At 47.2% G+C, this 26,451-nt stretch overlaps 1 protein-coding gene across 2 annotated transcripts in view; it reads left to right on the forward strand.

Annotated features, from left to right (window-relative positions):
* The window catches only part of POLD3 (DNA polymerase delta 3, accessory subunit), a 240,208-nt gene that overhangs the window by 943 nt on the left and 212,814 nt on the right, over nucleotides 1–26,451 (forward strand). The window contains exons 2-12 of one of the 2 annotated variants that reach the window (XM_053385100.1): nucleotides 1,150–1,205; nucleotides 1,666–1,768; nucleotides 4,085–4,124; nucleotides 6,828–6,960; nucleotides 8,175–8,442; nucleotides 11,501–11,573; nucleotides 13,355–13,505; nucleotides 15,793–15,899; nucleotides 20,372–20,460; nucleotides 21,986–22,064; nucleotides 23,946–26,177. In XM_053385100.1, coding sequence (XP_053241075.1) covers nucleotides 1,150–1,205; nucleotides 1,666–1,768; nucleotides 4,085–4,124; nucleotides 6,828–6,960; nucleotides 8,175–8,442; nucleotides 11,501–11,573; nucleotides 13,355–13,505; nucleotides 15,793–15,899; nucleotides 20,372–20,460; nucleotides 21,986–22,064; nucleotides 23,946–24,136 — 1,290 coding nt within the window. In that variant the 3' untranslated portion in view covers nucleotides 24,137–26,177. Of the gene's footprint in view, nucleotides 1–1,149; nucleotides 1,206–1,665; nucleotides 1,769–4,084; nucleotides 4,125–6,827; nucleotides 6,961–8,174; nucleotides 8,443–11,500; nucleotides 11,574–13,354; nucleotides 13,506–15,792; nucleotides 15,900–20,371; nucleotides 20,461–21,985; nucleotides 22,065–23,945; nucleotides 26,178–26,451 lie in introns of those variants that run through there. The other variant, XM_053385101.1, reaches the window with a different exon arrangement.

The following is a 26,451-nucleotide window of genomic DNA, read 5'->3' on the forward strand; positions in this document are numbered from 1 at the left end:
ATAATATCTTAGTTTTCTGTTACATTGCTTTGACTGTATACCCTGCTTACTTCAGATTGTTTTATCTGTGTTTTATGGATTTAATATGCTGTAAACTGCTTTGAGGTTTTTCTTTAAAATATAAAGCGGTATAGAAATTTCAAAAATAAAATAAATAAAATACAGGAATCTTTTGCCCAGCGTGGCGCTCGAACCCACAACCTTGCGATTATGAGTCTCGTCTAGCATGAGTGCCAGATTTACATATAAGCTAAACAAGCTATAGCTCAGGGCCCCACTCTATTGGGGACCCCCAAAAAAATTAAAGGGGGGAAAAACTGTCTGTATATTTCCAAAATATAAGATAAAAAACAAATAAAATAAAACCTACATACAGCAACAGTGTTTTGTGTTGTGTAGGCTCCTATTTGTTATGTGCAAATGGCTTTAGATACCTATTAGGTCCGTAAATTACCATATAGCATATATTCAACACACAAAAACAGCGACCATTTGTTGTTGACAAAGAACGGCTGGACATATAAATGGCCCCATTACCCTCAGCAGCTTAGGGCCTCATCAAACCTAAATCCAGCCCTGCATGCTCTACTGACTGACTGAGTTAGTTATATAAATATATTTATATTTATATCTAAATGTATTTAAATATATTGTTGTGTATTTATTTGTAGCCTGCCTGTCCCCCCCCCCCGACAAGGAATCAAGGTGGCTTACAGATAAAAGTAACAGCTTGAAAACATGGGGGGGGTGTTAATTAAAAAAACCCAATTGAACAGTAATAGAATATATATCTTGGGTGTGTGGCAAAAACATACAAATAATTACAAGGAAAACAGTGTGGCAATAGCCCTTTCTTTAAAAGCAGTCCATTCCCAAAAGTCCGTTGGGACAAGCAAGTCTTCTCACCTCCTAGGCAGAGCCAATCTATCTCCACCAGGGAGGGAGTCCTAGAGTCTCAGATCAGCTGCAGAGAAGGTTGTTTATTGCAGCTATATCCTACCTTGAACCTAATGGCAGTGGGTTAAAAGAAATTGGCGCAGAAATGACAAGCTTGGCTCTCTATGGGCGATTGCAGGAATGATGGTCGGCAGTTTTTGGGGGGCTGCTGGCACTGGTTGCATGTTGAGATCGAATTGTTCTCCATTGCAGGTAACATACAAATGGCTGAGCTATACACTAGGTGTTCACGTCAACCAAGCTAAGCAGTAAGTATTGATATACAGTCATACCTCTTGTTATGTTTGCTTCAGGTTAAATCTTTTCAGGTTGCAACCCGGAAGTACTGGAAAGGGTTACTTCCGGGTTTCGTCGCATGCGCAGACGCTCAAAATGACGTCACGCGCATGTACAGAAGCGGCGAATCGCCACGCGCAGTTGTGGGTTGCATTCTGCTCATGTTGCGAACGGGGCTCTGGAACGGATCCCTTTCGCAATCAGAGGTACCACTGTATTGATAAAAAGAGGAGCAAGTCTTCTCAGCTGTAGCTTCAGTTCTCCTCTTAAGACTAAATAATTCTCGGTGGGATTTTTTTAAAAAAAGATTGAATAGAATAATTCTTTATTGGAAGCGGTCTGCCTTCACTAATAATAACTTTATCAAGGAACTTAAGGGATTTATCTTCATTTTAGTGTCTCTCTCTCCCTCCCCCTCCCCCATTTACGCAGGATGTTGTATGACTATGTGGAAAGAAAGCGGAAGGAGAATTCGGGAGCCCAGTTGCATGTCACCTATTTAGTGGCTGGAAACCTCGTTCAGAATGGACACACAGTGAGTGCACAGCTTCTTCCATTACAAGTACAAATGCCTTACACCTCGGGGGTTGTTGCCCATAACGTATGGGCAAAGGAGTTCAGTGGGATTATAAAGGGAAACAGAGCAGATGGGGCTTGTCAACCTGGGAAGGTAGCCCAACCAGGAGAAGGAAGACTCTGATCCTAAACATCCACCGCCTTCTGGGATATCTTTGGGAGAAGAAAAGGCTAAGGAACAAACCCTACACAAATCTGTAGTGGAGTCCCTAAGATGGTTGGATGGCAGCTTGTGCACCTCCTTCCCAAAACTCCTGCAGCCAAGCTGGTGCCAAACGTATTGCTCTGCTTTTCTTAGGACCCCATCAATGAGGGTGTGTGTGTCTTGCCATACACACAGCCCAGGCTTGTCACCTCAGTGACAAGGACGAGGAGGTCACCTCAGTGCTGCTAATGCAGCGGTTTGACCTCACCCTCAGAGGCACACTCCATTGTTAGGACAACAGGCTAAAGAAAGCGGACAGTGCTTCTGTAGTCAGTAACAGTTATTGAAACTGTCTTTTTGAAGCATTAAGTGTTTGGGTTAAAACCAAAGTGACTAAAAATATTTGCATTTCCAACCAACTTCGTTCAGTGTGTTGAGTGTGCTACTTTCCCATACATTCTAGAGCAGTGTTCCTTGCAGAAAAAGTACAAACGCTGTCATGTCTCTACAGCAGGGGTAACCAACACAGTGCCCTCCAGATCAGGCACCTCCAAACTCGGCCCTCCAGCTGTTTTGGGACTACAACTCCCATCATCCCTATCTAACAGGACCAGTGGTCAGGAATGATGGGAATTGTAGTCTTAAAACAGCTGGAGGGTTGAGTTTGCCTATGCCTGCTCCATATGATGCTAGACTACAACCCCCATCGTCCCTCACCATTGGCTGTGCTGGCAGGGGCTGATGAGAGTTGCAGTCCACAACGTGGGAGGGCACCCCACTGGCTGTTCTTACTCCACAGCATCTGAGATCCATGGTGATAATAGAATCATAGACTTGTAGAGTTGGAAGGGACCCCAGAAGTCATCTTGTCCAACCCCCAGCAATGCAGGAATCTCAGCTAAAGCATCTATGACAGATGACCCACCTCTGCTTAAAAACCTCCAAGGAAGGAGAATCCATCATCTCTTGTGGGAATCTGTTCTTATTGTCAGAAAGTTCTTCCTGATGTTTAGTCGAAATCTTCTTCCTTGTCACTTGAAGCCGTTGGTTCAGGTCCTCTCCTCTGGAGCAGCAGAAAACAAGCTTGCTCCATCTTCCATGTGACAGCCTTTAGATATTTGAAGACTGCTATCATATCTCCTCTTGGTTCCTTTTGGCATAGTAGCCCTCTTTAGACTTCATGCAATCAGATGATTTATTATTTGTGAGAGGGCAGCAGGCAAGAGCGTGCCCTCTATGTGTGTCTGTTTTCATTGCCATCCAGCAATGAGTCTTGTATCCGAAGGCTTTCCACACATTTTGGAATCCTGGACAATGAATGAGCAGAAGGTGATGAAAATGGGCACTGGGGGCGGGGGCCAGATCCGGCATGCTTACTCGGCTGCCCTCCTCATGAGTTGTTAACTGAAGGAAGAAATAAATGAAATGGCAACTCTCTTGTAGTAATGAGCTTGGTCCAGCAGAGGGCACTAATGTGCTGCGAAAGGGACATTCCTGAGCATTGGGTGTTTGAAATAAAGGCTTTTCAAGGTTGTGGGAGGTGTTGAGCTGATACTGTTGTCTGTGATGATTTATAACTGATAATTTTAATTGTTTCGTACAATACATTTTGCAGTATGTTGTAACCCACCCTGGTACCATAGGGTGAATGGTGGATAGTTAATAATAATAATAATACATATTATTTTGCTGAAAGCTTTTTGGATATTTGGTCTGGCATGTTCTATGAGAGGGCAGCCCCACCCCCAGTAGGATCACTGCCTAGTACTACAATGGTGGGGTGGGCAAGGGAAACCAGAGTTTATTATTCACACAACGAGAAATTCACACAAGTCCTTTTGAAATACTTAAGCTAGAAGTTGGGGGACAAGACTGAGGCTGCAGTCCTAAGTTGCTTTCTTAAAAGTGAGTTTTACTGAGATCTAAAAGATTTTGTTGCAGGTTAAACATGGTAAGGATCAGAATATTGCTTTACTAGCTAGAACAATGATCTCAGGGTCATGAGTTTCAACCCCACGCTGGGTGAAATATTCCTGCATTACAGGGGGTTGGACTGGATGGCCCTTGTGGCCCCTTCCAATTATATTATTTTATATTTTGCTTCTTTAATAAGTTGCCATTTCTTTACAGTGCCACAAGGTTGCAGTAGTGAAAGAAGAAAAGCTAGAAGGTAGGTCCATTGAGAGCTGTGCTTCCAAAGAAGCTTGCTCTGTCTTTGTAAATAATCCTAACATCACTTTTTTCCGTTTGCAAATTTATGAGTTTGGGTAGTGTTGCGAGTTTGTCTGGAACACCTTGCTTCCATGCTATTTTCTAAGGATGTTCCCACATTTGTTGCCAACTCACCTCTGTGTCGTCATAATGCCTCTAGAGTGAGGAACGGAAAACACAGCATTTAACATTGGTTTGGAATACTTAATGCAACTATGGAGTGAGAGTGATGAAGAGAAAATAGACAAAGCTACATAGGACTTCACATACCTTTGGAAAGGTGTCTGCAGCAGCATATTCCCATATCTAGCTTTGTATTTATGCACTTTGTATCTGGGGAAGAACTGTAGCCTAGTTGTAGGGCAGTCCCCAGGCACCTCCAGAAAGGGCTGGTTTTTAGATCCCTGTCTGGAAACCTGGAGAGTCTCTGCCAGCCAGTATAGAAAATACTGAGCCAGGGGGACCAGTGTTCCTACTCTGTCTAAGGCAGTTTGCATGCAGGTGAGGGAGTGGACCAGAAAATAATGCAAATAGCCACCTTCCCCCACTGGCCCTCTGATTGCTCTTGGCGTGGAGATTGGTTGGCTGAAACGTGAGAGGGTTAAGGGAGCTTGTACCTGTTGGAAGTCAATTATAATAAAGAAGTGGGATGAAGCTTACCTCTGGAGAGGCTCGGCATGTCTTGCCTTATATACTTAACCATTAACAAAAGGTAAAGGGACCCCTGACCTCTAGGTCCAGTTGTGGCCGATTCTGGGGTTGCGGCGCTCATCTCGCTTTATTGGCCAAGGGAGCCGGCGTACAGCTTCCGGGTCATGTGGCCAGCATGACTAAGCCGCTTCTGGCGAACCAGAGCAGCGCACCAAAACGCCGTTTACCTTCCCGCCGGAGCGGTACCTATTTATCTACTTGCACTTTGACGTGCTTTCAAACTGCTAGGTTGGCAGGAGCAGGGACCGAGCAATGGGAGCTCACCCGTTGCGGGGATTCGAACCGCTGACCTTCTGATCGGCAAGTCCTGCGCTCTGTGGTTTAACCCACAGCACCACTTGCATCCCGTGAACCATAAACTACTGTATCCCAAAGACTTGAGGGAAATAACTTAAAAGAGCACAAACCCCTTTAATGCAGAATAGAACTTAGACTGAATGTTAACAATCCACATACCTGGTTTAAACTCTAATTTCTGAATGCTCAGTCCTTTTTCATTCTTAAGGGGACATTGCCTACATGTCAACTTTCCCCTACCCTGTTCTACTTTTCCTTTCACCCAGTTAAACCTCTTGTGTTGTCTGACCTTTCTCAGGGGGAGTTGTCATGCTTCCTGTCCCCTCCTGCCTTTCCCTCTTGACGGGCTCCCCTTTCCCTGCTCAAGCAACGCAAACAGTATTCAAGGACCAGAATCTCAAACAACTGCCCAACAATTTTGGTGCTCCAGTTGCTGCAGTCCCTGAGGTCAAACGAGGAGACAGATGATCAGGTGTTGCCTGAATGAGTTGTCCTGACGCACTCTCCTTGGAAGTCTCCTCTTCCTGGTTTGAGCACATGCTATTTTTCAGTTGCGGTCAGGACAATATCCCTCCCTGCTTTGAGGACTATGACAGGTACCAGACCCAAGCCTGGGTGGAGAGCCAGGCTTGACCGCGTTGTGCTGTGCTGTCCTTTGCAGGCACATGAAGCACTTCTGAAGCACAGCGTGATTGCGGGGAGAATCCTGCCCCATCTCCAAAAACAGGCAGTTAGAGCTTCAGAAGCGTGGTGCAATGCGTACTAGTCCAGCCCTCTTCCTGAGCTTGGAAAAAGGGATCTGTTCCCAGTCTTGCACTCTGCTCCTGAAGCACTTAGACAGCCTCTGAGATCCAGCGCGACACCAGAGATAAAGATCCCATCCCAGGCAACAATTCTGGCCAGAATCAATGTGCCTCTGGTTGCAAGTCTGTCCTTCAAAAATTGTGCAACCTCAGCCAGTTGTCCGCATAGGGTTGGGGGGGGAAGTGTGATGCAGAAGCGAAAGCATCTGAGATTACAGCCAGCTACTGTAGAGGTGAGGCAGACATTCCTCCAAACTTCTGTTTCGACCAAACTCTGCTTCGTGTGATCTGATACAGCCTTGGCAGAAGCGCTTGGGCTGCAAGCCCTCAGATTGTTATCGCAGGTCTAATGTTTCTCCTTCTCAGGGGAGAGGCATGTGGGCTAGACATTTTGACTACAAATGCTTTTGTAGCCATAATTCAGCTGTATGGTAGACAGTCTTACATTGTGAGTCTCTTGACAGCCAAATGTTCAGCTGCCAAGAGCATGATAGTTTCAGAATAGTCGCTTTAGGTACTGAGTGAAACTGGCAAGGAGCAATGCAGGCTTCTCATGAGAGTCTTCTAAGGTGTCCTGGGATCAGTTCGTTTGTTGGGTGCCCATTCTCGATTTTAAGAGTTATCCCCTCCCAATATTTACCCCAGTTTTGTGCCATGATTATACACATATTGCCATTGCAACATGTATATGGAGGCACCAGTTTGCACAAGCTTCATCTGAGCATACAAGTGTGGCCTCCCAGCAGCCCAGTGCACTCCCAGATCGCTTGTCGAGTTGCGAACCATCCTACTGAGAAATGGTTGCTTTTTATAAGGTCCTTTCCATTTCACAGACCTGTCTTCCTTTTCAGCAATGAAGTCAAAGCTGTCCACCATTGCCAGCGTGCACGTCTACAGCATCCAGAAAGCCATGCTCAAGGACAGCAGTCCGCTCTATAACACGGACTACGATGTCATCAAAGCAAACCTGCAGAACTGCAGCAAGTGAGTTCTGTCTTGGTAACTGATCTGCTGGTCATCCAGATAAGCCCACCTTTATCTTGCCATCATTGCAGATTGTGCTCAGGCTGTAAGCGATCTCCAGAACCCATCTCAGAGTGCCCCTGCAGTAGTGGTTTCCCCCGCTCTGCTAGGAAAAGTTTTGAGCTGTTTCTCCCCCCTCACGGTGCTGGTTTTTCTTTTGCTTGCTGTTTGAATTCAGAGTTGGCAACATGCAAAGTGTCCCAAACTTTTCCTTTCTGACAGTCCGTACCAGTTTAATTGCTATGTTCTCATTTACCGTATTGGCCCGAATATAAGCTTCACTTTTTTCCCCTAACTCGGATTGTGAAAAGCTAAAGTGCGGCTTAAATTCACAACCTTACAAAAATGGGCTTTTTTACAATATCGCTCCTGAAACAGACAGACGGTAAAACGGAACGGGTGTGAGTGCCTGTGGAATTTTAAGGGAGTGGCGTATATTCGGCTATTGTCTTTTTTTCTTTTTCTCCTCTTGAATTTTAAAGGTGCGGCCTATATTTGGGCCAATACAGTATTGCTTCACTTGGATTGACTGAGTGATTATTATTTATTTAATTCATAAAAACTGAATGTATCTTAATTGTAAAAAAATCTCTAAAGATGGTTACAAAAGATGAACAGTAAAATCAAGAAAAAATTACAACCCTACTTTAAGACATGCAAAAGCTAAAATACTAAAACAGGTTAAAATCACCTCAACTTTCTAAGCAGCTGAGTAAGCTTGTCTAAACAGGAATGTTTTTAGCAGGTGCAAAAAGAGTACAGTGAAGGCACTGCTTGATCTCAGTAGGCAGGGAGTATTTAATATATTTATATCCTGCCTTAAGTTGGCATGAAAATATATTTGTTCTTCTGGCCAGTTCTCTTCAGTGAAAAGAGATTCCCTTGCTTCCTGTCCACACTGCTGTGCTTGGGCAAGTGACTCTTAGGACAAGTTTAAAAGACATTTGTATAAAAAGGAGCAGAAACCTTTCTTGGTCTGCTCCCATCTTATTGGTCAGTATGACATAATATTGTTGTTGCTGCACATGTTTAAGGAATGCATGAGAAATGAAATAGGAATTGTTTTCTCAGGAAACACCTTTATCCCAAGGCTCTTTGAGAGTGTTTGGCACGGACGTCAGATGATAAAACTCCCAAGTCGCGCTAACTGAAGTTTTCCCCCTCCTGCTACCCAGGTTTAGTGCTATTCACTGTGCTGCTGCAGTTGCCAGGACAGCCGCTGAAATGTCTTGCGCCGAAACCCCGGCCCAGGTGGATCGCCAGCCACCTCATGGCGTGGATAAAACCGCTACTCCTGTGGTCAACGGCCATGCCCCAAGCGCTTCTTCAAAGCAGACCTCCCTGCAGGCCAAGGGCATTATGGGAATGTTTGCGGCCAAGTCTTCTACCAAGTCCCAGGAGACCCCGAAAGAGACCAATGTAGAAGCTAAAGAGACACCAAGTGTAAGTTTCCAGGCTTTGGCACCCCTTGTCATCAGCTACCCCCCCCCCCGGGACGTGGGTGGCGCTGTGGGTTAAACCACAGAGCCTAGGACTTGCTGATCAGAAGGTTGGCGGTTCGAATCCCCGCGACAAGGTGAGCTCCCATTCCTCGGTCCCTGCTCCTGCCAACTTAGCAGTTCAAAAGCACGTCAGAGTGCAAGTAAATAAATAGGTACCGCTCTGGCGGGAAGGTAAACGGCGTTTCCGTGTGCTGCTCTGGTTCGCCAGAAGCGGCTTAGTCATGTTGGCCACATGACCCAGAAGCTGTACGCCGGCTCCCTTGGCCAATAAAGCGAGATGAGTGCCGCAACCCCAGAGTCAGTCACGACTGGACCTAATGGTCAGGGGTCCCTTTACGTTTACCTTTTTACTCTCCCCCCCCCCAACTTCATCTCAGGGCTGCACCGCAAAGTTCAGCTTTGGACACAAAGGCATGAAAGGGAGAACAAATACAGTTTGCTTTGAATATATTCATTTCGAAGAGAATTCCTGCACTCAGCTCTGAAGATTCATAGTTTTCTGGGACGGCCAGAGTGTGATGGTTGTGAGGGTTGCAGAATCCACCTTGCACAGGGTACTAAGCACCAGTGAAACAGGTTTTCTGGAAAACTTGATTTTGACAGTTTTTCAGTGCCTTGAATCAGGAGAGGCAAAACTTTTTTTTATTTTTTAAGGATGTTCTCCTTTGGAGATAATCTTTTGGCGCCAAGTGTCAGTGGTGGGCAAAGGCAGAGACAAAAAATGTTCTGGAATAACTACAATAATTAATGTCCTGCTTCTGTTTTCACCATGCCAAACTCAGGATAGAATTTCCAAATCCTATGCAGGAACACTCAAGACGTTTTTCTGGCTGGCTTTAATGCATTTCCTTCAAGTACTGTATTTTTCGCCCCATAGGACGCACCTAGTTTTTGGGGGGGGAAATAAAGGAAAAAAAATATTTTCCCCCCCCCAGGCGCGGGGCAGGCGTGGGGGAAGCCCAAGCTTCCCCCGACCCCAGCCCCCAGAACAGGCTGCCGCCCCAAGCCTTGCGCGCCCAGCGGGACCTCCTGCCGGGCGCGCAAGGCTTGCCAACATCTGCCCGAAGCAGGGGGCGGGCTCCGCAGCTTGCCCCCTGCTTCGGGATGCAGGCTGCCGCCCCAAGCCTTGCGGGCGAGGCTTGCCAACATCTGCCCGAAGCAGGGGGCGGGCTCCGCAGCTTGCCCCCTGCTTCGGGCTGCAGGCTGCCGTCCCAAGCCTCACGCACCCGGTGGGGCCTCCTGCTGGACGCGTGAGGCTTGTGGATAGCTTCCTGAAGCCTGGAGAGCGAGAGGGATCGGTGCGCACCGACGCCTCTCGCTCTCCAGGCTTCAGCGAAAGCCTGCATTCGCCCCATAGGACGCACACACGTTTCCCCTTCATTTTTGGAGGGGAAAAAGTGCGTCCCATAGGGCGAAAAATACGGTATACAGAGGCTTCTTCTTTTTTACAGAAACAAGTGAAAGTAATTCCTTTCTGACTTTTAATACAAGTACACATGTGTGTGCACACAACGGAAGGCTGATAATTGGTTCTCAGACTGCTGGGGGTATAAGCTGAATAAGTTTTTTAGAATCAATTTATTTTTATCAAATAAAATGATGCCCCTTCTGATTGTTCTGAAGCCGCATAGAAAGAGAGAAAGCACTTTCAACTGTCATGAAAAACCAGGAGAAAATGAATAGAAAAGAAGTAGCTCTGATGGGATAGGAGAAGGGAGTATCTGCATAAGATGTCAGGGGTTCTGAAGGAAGGGCTATATAGGACATGATTGCTCTCCTTTGCTTTGGGAACTCATCAGAAGCAAGGTGAAGAGAGAGAGAAAGCCTACACAGTTCCTTGGATGAGGTTGGGCAGTCAGACTGCTGGACCAGCCTAGCACAAAGAGCTCTCTAGGGCTTCTGTTGTTTTGGGAGGTCGTGTGACCATCTTCACGGGGTGGAAGTCAGCTGATGGAACTTGGACCGGCCTGCAGCCTAGGGAGAGCCCTTGCCCTATCAAACTTTAACCCAACTGGCTGGTTGCAGGCCTAAAATTCTGGTGGCACATGAGCTGAAGTCTCAAAGGACTGTGGTTATTGCATTGCATTTTGTGATTTTGCTGTCTTGATCGCCTATGGGTTTATGAGGTTGGTTGTCCTTTACTGTTATATTTTGATTTAATATCCCACTCACTGCTTTGAGGGCTCTAGGGAAGGGGTTGGCAAAGTTTTTGTGGCTTGGGCCGGTTCACGGTCCTGCAGATGCCGCTGTGGGCCGGAGTGTGTGCACACATGCACAAACTCTATTTCCGGCACTCCTTCTGGTGTGGAGGAGACATGTGCTGCTTCCCATTGGCTGCAGTGGGAAGCTGGCCATGCATCACGGAAGGCAGTCCCCGCTCTGCTCGACACCAGTTTAGCATGGCGCACGGGAGCCGACCGAGCAGGTGGCGGGGTCCCTGAGCGGGCGGTGGGGGTCCATGGGCCAGTTAAATGACCCCCATGGGCTGCTTGTGGCCCATGGGCCTTAGGTTGCCGACCCCTGCTCTAGGACTTACCTTTGATTCTTCTTCCATCCTCTGATGCTGCCCTAGGGAAGCAGCAGGGCCTCTCTCGCTGTTCTGAGATGTCAGGGACAAAACCTCATCCGGCTTAGGGGAGGGACAGCAGTGTCCACATGGTTTGACTGCCTTACAAGGCCAGCCAAAATCAATGGACTCCTGTTCCTGACTTGCTCTAATCCCTGGCTCCTGAACTCTAGCAGATGACCAAGATTTTTACACACACAGAATCCAGCACTAGCGGAAAGATATTTTCCCTTCCCTTCTGGGCTTTCAGAAAGATAATTGAAAATGAAAAAGCACATGCTTTGAGCACCTTCTGTAAGAATGTCTTCTGTCGCTTCAAAGAAGAATAAGAGGTGTGCATGCTTTCCTTTTTGCTGTTTCACACCTGGGCATTTCAAGAAACAGTTTTTAGAGGCTTCTCTCTCTCACGACAGTTTCTCTTCATTGCTTCCAGGCCTCCACAGCAAGTAGCAAGGCACCTGCTAAAGCAAATCTGCTGAACAACTTCTTTGGAAAAGCTGCTCTGGGTAAGGATTGTCGAGCCTTCTTGTGTTGCCTGCCCCATTGTCAAGGGCTAAATACAGCTTACGGCATTTACATTCAAATCCTTGGCTCCAAAGGGCTTATTATAGCTAGATAAAGGATATGCTAGCAATTTGTTCCTAAGCATGTCTCTTCATTTGCAAATCTTAAGGAGTTCAGCAGGGAAATATAGGTAACAAAGGCTTGCTGAAACAAAACGTTTTCAGCAGGCTCGTTGAGGATGCCAGCATAATGTCAATAGGCAGGGATTTCGACGGCACAGGTGCTGCAATATTTTGGCTCCTCCACTGAAGGTCTGGAGGGTGGCAACACGAGAAGAGGCCTTTTCAGTGTTGGCTTCTCACTTGTTAAGTGCTCTACCCAGAGGCTCACTTGGTGCCTTCAATACTTATCTTTAGGCACCAGGCAAAAAGATTTAATTTCCCCAGGCATTTGGCTTTTAGTTATCTGTGGGTAGGTTTTTTTAGTCCTACCTTTAAAAAACATGAATTGAGTTTTAGATTTTTCTCGTTTCAGTTTTATGCTGGTTTCAATGTGTGTGTTACTGATTTCTTGTTGTAATTCACTTTGAATTATTTTGTTGAAAAAGGCGACAAATACCGTATTTTTTGCTCCATAACACTCACTTTTTTCCTCCTAGAAAGTTAGGGGAAATGTCTGTGCGTGTTATGGAGCGAATGCCTACAGATGTCGGGGGGGGGGGGGATCTGCTGCAGTCGTGAGCAGAGGATCCATGGTTCCCCTTCCTTCCCTCCTCCGTGGCTCGCTTTGAAACAGCAAAGCGGGAGAAGAGCCGCTGAGTGGGGAGGAGAGAGGGACAGAAAGCCTGCTTGCTTTAAAGGAGCAAAGCAGGAGAGGAGAGGAGCCGCTTACACAAGTGTAAGCGGCTCCTGTCCAGTTGGCTCCTTTAAAGCAAGCAGGATCTCTGTCCCTCTCTCCTCCCCACTCAGCTCGCTAAATAGCAGCAAAGTTTTTCAGCTCGCTAAGCCAGGGAGGAGGGAGAGAAGCAGAGCCTGCTTTCTTTAAAGGAGCAAAGCGGGAGAGGAGAGGAGCCTTCTCCTCTTATACCCCTCTTCTGCATTATTAGCAGCATCCTTTCTCCACACACCCCACGCGTGCTTCTTGTCCCTTGAGTGCTTCTCCTTCCCTCCCCACTTAAAACGTGGTTACAAAGCACGGATCCACATGGATCCTCAGGAGTTTTGCACTGGGTCACCCCAAATTCACCATCAGATCACATAGCATGTCCATGGCTACAGCTTGCACCAAAAAAATCACGCACCCACTGTTGCCTGGGGCCACTGTGGTGCAAAAAAATGTGGTTACAAAGCATGGATCCACATGGATCGTCAGGATTTTTGCATTGGGCTACCCCAAACTCACCGTCAGATCACATGTCTGTGGCCACAGCATGAGTCACAAAAATCATACATCCACTGTTTCGTTTAGAATATTTTTTTTCTTGTTTTCCTCCTCCATAACTATGTGCGTGTTATGGTCTGGTGCGTGTTATAGAGCGAAAAATACGGTAAGTCTACTGTAAAAAAATGCTGTACATGCAGACCAGGCCTGAATATGTCTTGTGTGTGATTTATTACATTGCTCCAGTAGCATCTGTCCAGTTTTTCTTTTGTAGTTTTGCCACATACTTCTATCCCTTCCCCACCCTTTGCTGAGAACGGAGCCCCTTCTTGTAGCCAGATCCTACCATAGGGAACGAACTGGTAAACTGCAGCCTTCCTGCTTTCCCTTGTGACAAATGCAGGCAAAGCAAGTCCTGAACCCGAACAGCGAAAGGAAGAGAAAGCTGCAGCCAAGTCCCCGGTGGAACCCAAATCGCTTCCGGGTGCACCAGAACGTGAGAAACCCAGCAAGAAAGCTGACCCTGCAAGAGGACAGCAGAAGGACAAAAAAAGGTAGCCCTCCCCATTTAAGTTTATGGTTGTCTAAGGCTTTGGGGGTATAAATTGCCAGCTTGGCTCATTCATTTGCAGGAGTTCATTGTACTGTAACGGAGTGCCTGGAAGGGGAGGAAGGTGGCACACAGATTTTTAAAAGGCTGAGTCAAGCACTGAATTGCATAAGAAGTCTTGAACTCCATTGACTTTCTTCCAGACTGATTGCACTTCTAAAGGCTCAGAAACTGGAGGCAGGGTTGCAAATGACGTCAGTATTAAAGCTGGGGCTCATTGCTGTTTTCCATCCTAATTTTTCCTTTTAAAAACCACTCAAGTAAAATGTGCACACACATTGCAGTATTGCAGTATTACTTGAGTATTACACAAATAACACAAACAGTCCAGTGATTCAGCTTTAAACTAGCTGCAATTGTCATCACTTCTCTGATTTTGAGAGCAGCAGAGCAAAAGCTGCTAGATATTCTGCGACTGCTAAACCTAAATTTATGTCCAGATTTTTTTTTACCAATATTGCAGGCTTCTGTGAGTTTCTGGAGCTCAGATACTTCTCTTCAGCGCTAGATTTGTATGTGTATAGAGTGTCTGGAAGGACTGAGGTGCAGGTGGGGAGCATTGTAAGGGGGGGGCGCAGAAAGGAACGGGTTGTTGAAAGAGCAAGACAAGAAAAACGCATGCATGCATGCACACACCTCATATTGCATTTGTATACTTTAGTTTGGTGCCTAATAGAAATCTATCACAGGATGACAGGAATAGCTGCTTCACCAGAATCATATAATAGCAGAATTCTGGACTGGTATCCTTCTGTGCTTACTTTTAATTTTAGCTCAAACATTTGTCTGCAGCCTGGTGCGGGCAGTTTCCTGTTGTGGAGGCCCCCTCCTCGCTTGAGTTTTCGCCAGTCAGCTGATTCTAACTAGCTGCCTTGTTTTTAGCCCCAGAGGCCTGGAGAAAAGGACGCCCCTTTGGCAGAAGAGCAGAGGCCGCAGTGCCCAGAGTTGTCTCTGCCACCAGCACTAGCTAGCTGGCACCTTCCCATCAGTGCTGAAAGAAGCCATTTAATTAATTTTTTTTCCCACTAGTAAAAATATGATCATGCTAAAATGTATTTCAAAGCCACTCCAGACATCTGAGACACTACCTCATAGCGACTCCACTAAAAGAGTATTGATTGGCCGTTTGGGACGTGATTTCTTGTAAAAACTGTGCTTTGGGGACAAACTTGTTTAGACCCCCTGAGGCAGGATGAGATCCCAGGTCTGGGGGATATTAGCTTTCACAGCTCTGCAGTCGCTTTCGTAACGTGGCATTTTGCATCTGAGGTGTCATTGACTTTTACGTCCTGCCCTGTTCAAGGGTTCAGAACAAGTTGATTCGTTTTGGGGGATCTTGGGTGGGCTGGTGGTCGATGCTGTTTTTAATAACACATTGTTTTGTTGGCCTCAAGTCAGAGGGTGCTGGCTGGTAGTTACCATGGTGACACTGAGGTCTAAACCACTGAGCCTCTTGGGCTTGCCGATCGGAAGGTCGGCGGTTTGAATTCCCGTGACGGGGTGAGCTCCCGTTGCTCGGTCCCTGCTCCTGCTAACCTAGCAGTTCGGAAGCACGCCAAAAAGTGCAAGTAGATAAATAGGTATCGCTCTGGCGGGAAGGTAAACAACTTTTCAGTGCACTGCTCTGGTTTCAATGTTCCATTGCACCAGAAGCGGCTTGGTCATGCTGGCCACATGACCCAGAAGCTGTACGCCGGTTCCCTCGGCCTGTAAAGTGAGATGAGCGCCGCAACCCCAGAGTCATCCGCGACTGGACTTAACTGTCAGGAGTCCTTTACCTTTACCTTTTCCAATTGCTAGGAAACCAGCAAGTGTCCCCCCCCTTAGCCCAACGCCTCCTGTGTTTCCCTTCTTTCTCAGGCTTCTTGAGCGCTGTTAATGGCATGGCATGCATATCTGCACACAGGTGATGGTGGTTCCTGATATCTGGACTGCCGTTTGGCCCGCACTTGTCTTCCTCCGGATAGAATCACTACCTCGGATCGTTCTGTTCGTTTTTGATTGCAGAACATACATGACCCTGGGAGCATCTTTTCAGCTCGCTTCTTCCTCTTAGAGTTCAGCGTATGCAGCCGTCTTTAATTATAGGTGGTAGAAGAGGAAAAGCCTGCTGCTATTGTTCTTTGCTCCAGATTAGCAGTCGCGCATTTTGCGTTTGGAGAAGTTGTTCTCTTTCCGCCTGTTCCACACCCCCAAATACATTTGAGGTGACGAGCCTTATTTGTTTGCAGAACAAAGAGGCTGGAGATGTCAGACGAGGAGGAGAAAGAGGTTGAGAGCCTGAAGAGAAAGAGGCGTCGGATCAAACAGCCTCAACCTGACAGCAGCGATGATGAGGGTAAATGGAAGATGGGGGGGGGGTGGAGGTTTGATGAGATTGTACTTACATTGAAGCCAGTATCTCTAGGAGATCCTGGTCTTCTTGGAAGCAAGTGAGTACAGCAGTGCTAAGCATCTGCCCTGGATAAGTGCAAAGTCCCGTCCGACGAGGCTTCTCTTTCTCCTTATGTCTTTGCTATAAATGGTTGTTCTTTCTGCCCAGGCATACGACCCTTCGTCTTACCACTAGGGAAATGCAGACTTCTGTGCTGAAAAGAGATCGCCTCTTTGCAGGCGTTTTATTTATTTTTGAGTTGCAGAATTCTTCCCCATCATATTGGTTTCAAATGAAACAAAGAGCTTCCAATAAAACGCAGCTCATGAAAAGAAGATGCCGCAGAAAATAAAAATCAAATATATACGATATGTGATTAACAAAGCAGGCTTAATTTGGATTTGGTATCCCGCCTTTCACTCCCTTTAAGCAGTCTCAAAGCGGCTCACATTCTCCTTTCCCTTCCTCCCCCACAACAAACACCCTGTGAGGTGAGTGGGGCTGAGAGACTTCAAAGAAGTGTGACTGGCCCAAGGTCCCCCAGCAGCTGCATGTGGAGGAGCAGAGACGCGAACCCGGTTCCCCAGATTACGAGACTACCGCTCTTAACCACTACACCATACTGGCTCTCTAATTTCTGCTGAAATTAACAGAAATTAAATCTGCTTTGTTAATCAAAGCCTGATCCCTCTCTCTGATACAGTGGCAACAGAGAGGTTGTGGCAATGAGAAGTCTGTTGTAACCAACTAAGTTCTGCTCTTGAGTAGACCTATTGAAAGGAATGGATTTAAGTCATAACCACAAATATAAGTGGATCTGCTCTTGAGTATGGCTAATGTTGGAGACAGCCCTTTGTTACACATAATTCACTTTCTCTATGGAATCCATGATATTTCTTTTGCAAGAAACTTGGATCTTTTTCTTTTTAGCATAACCTTGATAATAGGTAAGCGAAGGGCAGTAGGAACTGTGTATGGAAGACAGTATCCCAAATGAAAGGCAGGATGTACTGTATTTTTTGCACCATAACACTCACTTTTTTCCTCCTAGAAAGTAAGGGGAAATGTCTGTGCGTGTTATGGAGGGAATGCCTACGGGTGGCATGCCTATGGATTTTCCTCCTCTAAAAACTACGTGCGTGTTATGGTTAGGTGCGTGTTATAGAGCGAAAAATACGGTAATTTAAAAACAAGTAAGGAGAGGCAGGAAGACAAGCATAGCACAGTAGCTCCCACCCCAAATACTGACACCCTCTGCAGGTATCAGCAGTCCCTCTTTCAAATGCATCTCCGCAGCCCTCTAGACCAGCAGCTTGCTGGGCGATTTTTTAAAAGAAAGGTAAGATTTTTTAAAAGACATTTCTTGCAGAGTGAGACTAGTTGGCTCCCTCTTGGAGCTGAGTTCTGTTTCTTGGCAAGAGCCTGCTGCCACGAGTCTCCCCGAAGCCTTTGTTCTGTCTTCTGGGAGCAGCAGCATCTAGCTAGGCTCTTGTAACTCACCACAGCTACCTTGTCTCAATGAATAAGCCGGGGTTTGTTTTGTGGAGAGTTGTAGGATTCAAAATGGTTTCTAAAATGGTCCAAGTGATGGCACTGAAAGCCAAGCTGCCAAGACAATGGATACGTCTCCAGGATGCTCATCTGTAACAAGGACTTCCGTGTTCCCGTTTGGGCAGATACTGGGCTGCTGTCTGTAGTAAATCGCCATATCATAAGTTGCGAACCAGATGTAGTGGGAGTAATAATACTAATAATAATTTATTATTTATAGCCTGCCCATCTGGCTGGGTTTCCCCAGCCACTCTGGGCGGCATCCAACCAAATATTTTAAAAAATACAGCGTCAGACATTAAAAACTTCCCTAAACAGGGCCGCCTTCAGTTGTCTTTTAAAAGTAAAATAGTTGTTTATTGCCTTAACATCTGCTGGGAGGGCGTTCCACAGGGCAGGCGCCACTACCAAGAAGGCCCTCTGCCTGGTTCCCTGTAACCTCACTCTGCACCTGCGCTCTGAACACAACAGGCATCCAGCAAGCCAGGCAGCAGAAGAAATTTGGGAGGCCAAAGTTAAAGTGTAATTAGCAGCATCACAGAAGAAAACAAAACCAGATACTCTATTGGTTTGTCCCAGGAAGGCTGGGAATACACAGTTAAAGCTGTTCCTCTGCCTTAAAGGCCGCATGGTGGAGATTGTCATCGTAACCTTTGCTGCTGCCGTTTAGTATTTGTATACCAACATCAAGGTACAAATGGTACCTTGTCACCTTTTCCAGTTCAGGCATATGAGCACCTGGTGGACAGGCTGGACTTTTCAGTAGCACCTTGCAAGTTACAAAGGGTCTTGCTGGAGGGGTGAACTGGATTTTTCACCTCGACCCCAACTGCATTTATTCTCACGATCAGATAACCGCGAGAATTTGGGATTTAAGCCCTTAAAGGAACCTTTTGGTTGCTGCATCAGTCCTCATCAATACGAGGACAGCACACCTTGGCTGCTGCCACCGCTTCATCTGACTGCGCATATTGAGGTGTGTATTTTTGTGCAATGCCCCATGCGCTGCCATCTACCTCACTGCTCGTGTTTCCACTCCTCCCCTGACAGAAGAAATCAATTCATTCTTCCGTGGTTGGAAGCCGTCCACCAGTAGATCTCAGCCCTGCTTAACCTGCGAAAGGTCGTTTGGCCTGATGCCTGGCCCAGACGCAGCATTCCTGGTATTGACCTAATAAGCTGGGCTGGTTTCACGTCCAAAAAAACACAAGTCGCAACTACGGTATGAGCACAGAGCTGCCGCCAGCCAAAAGTGGATTGAAAGGGAAGCTTGGCTGGTGTTCTGTCCAACATTTCCGTTGTTTCTATTAAGCAAGCAGGTTAGCAGGGCAAGTCCCTTCTCTGCTTGCTTACCCTAGAGAGGCTCCCCATGGCAGTTGTTCTCCTTGAACTTAGCAGGGCTCCCTTGCAACCTTTCAACTAGTCAGGGTGACGCAGCGGGGGGTTGAATGATACAGGTGCCGCTGCTAACGCAGTTTCCGCATTCCTGCCAGCTCAGGGGAGCATTAAAATGAAATCTGCCTTGTGATCATCAGTGGCTTTCGCCATTCTCTTTGGCAGAACCACAACAGGTTGTAACTTGCTGCCGTAGCTGAACCCAAATAGCACAGAGTACTCCATGCGAAATGCCCAGGGTTTAGTCAGGATAGGATCCGAGGACCAAAACATTTTTGAAAGCATCTTGTGGAATTGAGGAGAGGTTAGTAACCTCTGTATTGACGTGGTTTTTAGACTGCTTGATTGTATCAGGGTTTTTTTAAAGCCACCTCCAGCCATTAGAAGGGACGCGGGTGGCGCTGTGGGTTAAACCACAGAGCCTAGGACTTGCCAATCAGAAGGTTGGCGGTTCGATTCCCCATGACAGGGTGAGCTCTGGTTGCTTGGTCCCTGCTTCTGCCAACCTAGCAGTTCAAAAGCACACCCAAGTGCAAGTAGATAAATAGGTACCGCTCCGGCGGGAAAGTAAACGGCGTTTCCGTGCGCTGCTCTGGTATGTTTTTATCGGTGCTTGTGGCAGAGAACGTCTTAAATGTGTGAATTTACAGGAGTGTTGGGCTATAACGTGAGTTTTTCCAATGGGTTTGTTAGAAAAGTTGTGTTTGAGTCCATCCTACCACACTTTACTGTACCCTCTCACCCAAAGAATCAAACACATTTAAGAGCCCTAAACAGCCTCAGCCCAGTATACCTGAAGGAGCATCTCCACCCCCATCGTTCAACGCAGACACTGAGGTCCAGCGCCGAGGGCCTTCTGGCGGTTCCCTCATTGCGAGAAGTGATGTTACAGGGAACCAGACATAGGGCCTTCTCGGTGGTGGCACCCGCACTGTGGAATGTCCTCCCATCAGATGTCAAGGAAATAATCAGCTATCCTATTTTTAAGACATCTGAAGGCAGCCCTGTTCAGGGAAGTTTTTAATGTGTGACATTTTAGTATATTTTTGGTTTTTGTTAGAAGGCGCCCAGAGTGACTGGGGAAACCCAGCCAGATGGGCGGGGTACAAATAATATTATTATTTTTTTAAAAAGAGCCTATATTGGATCAAAATGGAGCATGTGCACTTTTGCTTTTGAAAGGTAACTCACTGCTTCATTTTCCAAGCTGGCATCAGGGCCCTTATGAAGATCAGGCCTCAAATACTCATTTCAGTGGCTGATTTAGAAATGAGGCAGGTTTGCCCTGGCTTGAACTACACAAGCAGTCATAAATATCCAGTGTGCCATGTGGAGGTCATGAGGCTGCTACCATTCCTTGGCTTCTGTGATGGAAGCAAGGCAAAATGCAAAGGTAGGAAAATAAATGAATAGAATGACACAATAATGCTGCAATCTCTCATTGGGCCATGGTTCCAAGACTGCAACTTAACTCCTCTTTTCCCCTGCAGATGTCCCGGAATCGCCTGTAACTCCTGAAGTGAAAGACCTTTCTCCTGAGCCAGACCCGAACCCAGAGCCTGATCCTCTGCCCATGGAGGTAAAGACTGGTTTTGCAGGCATGTTTCAGACAGTGGGAAACCCCACATTCTGAACATGGGGTTGTCTTTTATACAAACGTCCTTCGCTCGCTTGGCTTACATAATTTTATGGAGTGGGGAGAGTTTTTGTGGGGTTGGTAAAAAAAAAAAGGTAAAGGGACACCTGACCGTTAGGTCCAGTCGTGACCGACTCTGGGGTTGCGGCGCTCATCTCGCTTTATTGGCCAAGGGAGCCGGCGTACAGCTTCTGGGTCATGTGGCCAGCATGACTTAAGTCGCTTCTGGCGAACCAGAGCAGCGCACGGAAATGCCGTTTACCTTCCCGCCGGAGCGGTACCTATTTATCTACGTGCACTTTGATGTGCTTTCGAACTGCTAGGTTGGCAAGAGCAGGGACCGAGCAACGGGAGCTCACCCCGTCGCGGGGATTCGAACTGCCAAGCTTCTGATCGGCAAGCCCTAGGCTCTGTGGTTTAACCCACAGTGCCACCCATGTCCCTTCTTGTGGGGTTGGAGGCAGAAGGAATTAAGGAGGAAGTCTTACCTTGGTCTGAACTACATTTCTAAGGTCTCAGTAGAAGCTTCACTTGCTTCTTAATCTTGCTTAAATATAGATATAGATATATAAATGTATCTCAAGCTGTTGCTTCTCATATACTAGATCACTGGCCCAAAGTGGCAGAATTGGGAATGTAGTGCAAGATGAGTGATTCTCAGTTCAGCTGTAATTGCTTTCAGCACCTTCTTTGTGACTGATGGGCTTAGTGAGAAGTGAATTCTTCGTGGCCACAGCCTCCATTACAAATGATCCAACCCAGTCATGCAATCACAAGCAGATGCCACTTTGCTCTTAACGCCTGGCTGAAAACCCAAAATTTGGCAAAGAGACAAAACCTATTTGCGTTATTGTCGGAGTCTGTTAACATCTCCAAAAGGTTTCACTTCAGAATCAATTCAGCAAACTTCTCTCTTCAAAGTGGGGTGAATGAAGAAATTGGATGTATTCTGGTTGTTATAAAACGCCATCCAACTTCCCCCAGCTACGCACTTTGATTTTAAAAGCTGAACTGAAATTTCTTTTTAGGGGTGCTTATTTCTGAGTAAATATGCATAGATCCAACTTGTAAAATACACCTCTCCGCTTTTGGAGACAGAGGGAATTGCAAGTGGGGAGGGTGCTGTTGCAGTCAGGTCCTGCTCGTGGGTTTCCCAGAGGCCTCTGGGGCAGCCATTGTGAGAATAATGATTGATGATGAGGATAATAATAATAATTTATTATATGCCGCCCCTCGGACTGGGTTGCTCAATTCACTCTGGGCGGCTTCCAACAAATCAAAACATCAAACACAGTAAAACATTGAAATCTTCCCTGCTTTCTGACCAGAGGAATGGCCTCTTCCGTTGGTAGCACATTGAGCCCCTCCCCGGGTCCCAGGCAGCCACTAGAAGGGACAAGAGTAGATGCTGTTTGTCGCAACGTTCACTGCACACCATCTTCACAATCTGCACTGTCCTCTTTTTCAGGCATCAGCAGGAGAGAAAAAACGGAAGCGGAAGCGAGTGCTGAAGTCCAAAACATTTGTGGATGAGGAAGGCTGCATAGGTGAGGCTTAGCTGTGGAGCTGTCCTGGGATTAGCCAATGAACCGTGTTCGTTTTAACTGATCGATTAAGTAACATAAACAGTAGGAAAAACAGTGAGCTGCTGTTGGATATGGGAGGGCAAATCCCTTTGGGCTCTGTATTAACAGGTGCGGTGCAATTTGTGTAGCATCCTAAGTTACCCTGCCAAGCTCGGGACGCACTGTCATTTTGTGTAGGACCCCTTTCTCAAGACCCGTTGCAAGTGGGGGCCTTGGGAGCCTGGAGGAAAGTGGGGAAGTCTGTCCGTGTGTTGATGAGAAACCCTTGGTGCACATTCGTCATGCAAACCTCTAGCCTGGGTTTTGTCAAGTTAGAAATGGATTAAGGATCTGACTTTTCAAGTTTGGCCAAGTGTTCTGGCCTCCACTTCAGGCGCCTCCGAAGAAACAGGCTCTTTCTTTTCTGTCTATCCTCAGCCAACCTCCCCCCCCCCGTCCCCCACCTCTCCGAAAGGATGCACCCAGAGCTTGCAATAACAAAGATGGACCCCCCTCCCCTTCCAAAGAAAGTGTGGGTTTTACTCTTTAACTTCAGTCTTTTCTAAACATGTCAAGAGTGGGAAGCTTTCCTTCACCACTTGGAATAAATAGTCCTCTGTGGAATGCTGACATTACCGATTTGCATTCCAGATCCGGCCCGGTTCATTGCTACCCGCACCTCTGGTGTGTTCTTGGCAGACGGTCTGGTGTAGCAAAGAAAGAACGGAACGGAATCGTGGTGAAAATTGTTTGAGTGGGAGAAGAGGCCTAGCCATACATTCAAGTCAGAGATCTGAATGTTGCCTTTGCCAAACTTCCAAAATGTTTGTATTTGTATATGCACCTCTGTCAGGGGTTGGGATTAGGGGCATTTGGGTCGTAGGTATGTAGAGGATTTCTAGGTGTCCAATCCAGAGAGATTTCCCACTCCTCCCATGTTTAACTTTGGGTTCCTGTTGGGAGCCAAGCTATTATGGCTTGCGTCAGGGGTTTCATACTACAGTCATAAAAAGGTAAAGGTACCCCTGCCTGTACGGGCCAGTCTTGACAGACTCTAGGGTTGTGCGCTCATCTCACTTTATAGGCCGGGAGCCAGCGCTGTCCGCAGACACTTCCGGGTCACAGCTGCATCTGGCGAGCCAGCGCAGCACACGGAAACACCGTTTACCTTCCCGCTGGTAAGCGGTCCCTATTTATCTACTTGCACCCGGAGGTGCTTTCGAACTGCTAGGTTGGCAGGCGCTGGGACCGAACAACGGGAGCGCACCCCGCCGCGGGGATTCGAACCGCCGACCATGCGATCGGCAACTCCTAGGCGGTGAGGTTTTACCCACAGCGCCACCCGCGTCCCTACTACAGTCATACCTTGGGTTGAATATGCATCATGTTGAGCGCATTCGAGTTGCGCTCCGCGGCAACCCAGAAGTAACGGAGCGCGTTACATCCTGGTTTCGCCGCATGCGCAGATGTTCAAAATGATGTAACGTGCATGCGCAGAAGTGGCAAAAAGCAGCGTGCGCAGGTATGCCGTCACTAGTTGTGTTTCCTTCCGGATGCGAACAGGGCTCCGGAACAGATCCCGTTCGCATCCCGAGGTACCACTGTATATGGATTCAGTCTAAGGGTGAGGAAAGGCCAGCAGGCCCAGGAATATAGTTCTTCAGGAGAAGAACGGTGAAGGCAAGATGGGTGTTGGGTTGGGCAGCAATCAGGAGTCCGGGCCGTGCTTGCCTCCTTTGGTGGCCTTCAGAATTGGGGGGTTGATCTGGGGCAGTTTTAAGAGACTGTTAGGTAACCCAGAGGCTGCAAGAATCAGGGACTTTCCAGTGGTGCAAACGGTTCACACCGCCCTTTTGTTTCCAGTGACCGAAAAGGCTTACGAGAGCGAGTCCTGCACAGACAGCGAAGGCGACTTCCGCTCCAAGCCCTCCGCGGCTCGCAAGCCGCCTGCCGGGGCTGCCAAGAAAGAGCCCAAGGAGGAGAAGAGAGGCGCAAAGAGAGCCACGAAGGCCAACAAGCAGGCTTCCATCATGGGCTTCTTCCAGAAGAAATGAGCTCCAGCCACTGCCTGGTTTGCAGAAGCTGCATCAGAGGAGGCCGCCACCCTTTTTGAGGCACAAATACTTACCGTGTAAGTGGGCTTTCTCCGGAACCGGGAAACGAGACTCGCCACACGTGGGAACCTTTCGGTGCCAAAGCTGCTTAGAAGGCAGCCACTAGAGGCAACAGAGTTGCTGTTCGAGAATCAAATTAATTTGCTTTGTGCGGGCCTGTTAAATATGTATCTCTATATGTAAAGGCCAATTGTTTCTTTTAGCCGCCCCGTCCTGCGGCAAGCCCTGCAGGTGGGCTGGCCGCTCCCACTGGCTCAGGTCAACGAAATGTGATGCGTCTCAGTATCCCCACCAGCTATCGCTGTCCCACCTCCAACCCTTTCCTCTTCACAGTGGTGCCTTCAGAGAGCTTGATGGAGTCTTCAAGATTTCTCTGCGGCCAGGCAGCTATTTGGAAGGGAAATCTCGCGGGCCCTTCACACAGTTGCCTGCTCTTGTAGCTATGCGGAAGGGCAGCGATAGCTTAAGAACGTTGGTGGGTCTTTTTCCTTGTCAACCAAACGCTGTGAAAGGCGGGAGAAGCAATGGCAGCTTTAGAAATGTCGAAAAGAGTATTCTGGCCGTGAGTCTTGACGCAGGCTGCCTCTGTTATGATAAACACTGGAAATGAGAAACAATTCAGAACCAGCCCGGACTGCCCTCTTTGCTCCATCTGTTTGTATGGGGCTTTTGCCCAAATAATCTTTTGCCCTTCTCGTCTTCCTCCTGTCATTCGGAAGGGGAGCCCAACCAAAGACCGCCTGTAGCTGCTGCCTTGCATGAGGTTTGCATCAGTTTTAGCATAAACAAGGTGGGTTGGGGTCTCTGACTGGTTGGCTTCCTTGATCAACTGCCAAGCAGGGTGTGTCCCCCTCCACTTTAATGGAGAAACCACTTGTTAATGAGGAACCAAATGACGAGCAACCCTGTTTCGGAAGATCCAACTCTTTTTTTTAACGTTAGAATGAAAGGAAAGGAGCAGGGATGGAGACCGGCCATTCTTCTCACAATGCTGCAGTTTGGACAGATCCGTTCAATGAAACATTAAGAGAGGGCAAGAACTCCATTCTGGTTTGGTTTAGGTCTAGCGGTGGAGTGGGCGGTCTTCCACAGCCACTCACTAAACCACAACCAAAATAGAGTAGCAGGTAGAGCTGCTGGTGACATTAAAAAAAAAAGTCATTTGCCTATTATAGATGGTGCCCAGGCCAAAGGAAAAACAAAAGGGGTTCATTATTCAAACCCTGTATTACAGAAATAATATTTTTATTTTGAGGCTTAGCCGTGGAGGTTTCTCAACCTCCCCAAGCCCCTACTGAAACTAGTCTGGTTTCTGAAATCCATTATTTGAACAATCGGAATCCGTTCACGGCTGTTGCTGATGCACGAACCGGCCTGCCCTCTGGCTGGCATCCTTGGGGGTTTCACGTTCAACATGGTGTTCTTGTAGTTGCTGATTTTATAATGAAGTGCATTCAGTCCTTAGCCCAGGCCTGCAGGCTGACCTTCCTGACAGACAAGCCTGCTTGGCCTTCTCATCCCCGCTTTCCCCTACGCTTGGGAAGGTGGGTTTGGCAACATCCTCACCTACAACCATTCCTTCCCCAACCTGGTGCCCTCCAGATGAATTTGACTATTAACTCTCACCAGACACAAGCAGCAGGGGTGTTCTGGTGAGAGAGTTACAGCCCAAAACATGGAGGGCACAATGTTGAGTGAGACTACTCTTAAGGAGTTCAGGCCAACAGCTGAGTAAGGCTTCACATCTTTGGGTTAGTGTTGGTTATTTTTTAATATGAAATAGGAGGCTTCTGCTGGAAAGCCTTAGTCCATTTTTTGCCAATCTTTTTTTTTTTTAACTCTTTCCCAATAAAATAACACTTTCCCCTTCCTCCTTTGTGTGCTCAGATGTTTATGTTGGGGCAAAAAAGCAAAATGTTAAATAAAGATGCGTTCTTCTGCTAAACATCTTTTTTTTAATAAATAAAAAAATCTTGCTGAAGAGATGTTTTTGTGTCTGAACTTGTGCTACTACCGCTTGGCTGAAGCATTTTCATTGAGCTTTGAAGGTTTTTCCATGCAACCGAATACTTAAGGATGAAGTCGTCCAAGAACTCTCTCTATCATGTTCAGAAGTACAAATACACATATAATTTAAAAGCCAGCTGGAATTCCTCACCTATCGCAGGGCGGCCAGGGATTTCAGAAGGGGCTTTTGAGCTGCTGAGCCTGCTGTCGACCCTGTCCTTTGGATAGAGGAAGCAGTCACATGGCAG

The sequence above is a fragment of the Podarcis raffonei genome, chromosome 4 (assembly GCF_027172205.1).
Source record: "Podarcis raffonei isolate rPodRaf1 chromosome 4, rPodRaf1.pri, whole genome shotgun sequence".
Lineage (NCBI taxonomy): Eukaryota > Metazoa > Chordata > Lepidosauria > Squamata > Lacertidae > Podarcis > Podarcis raffonei.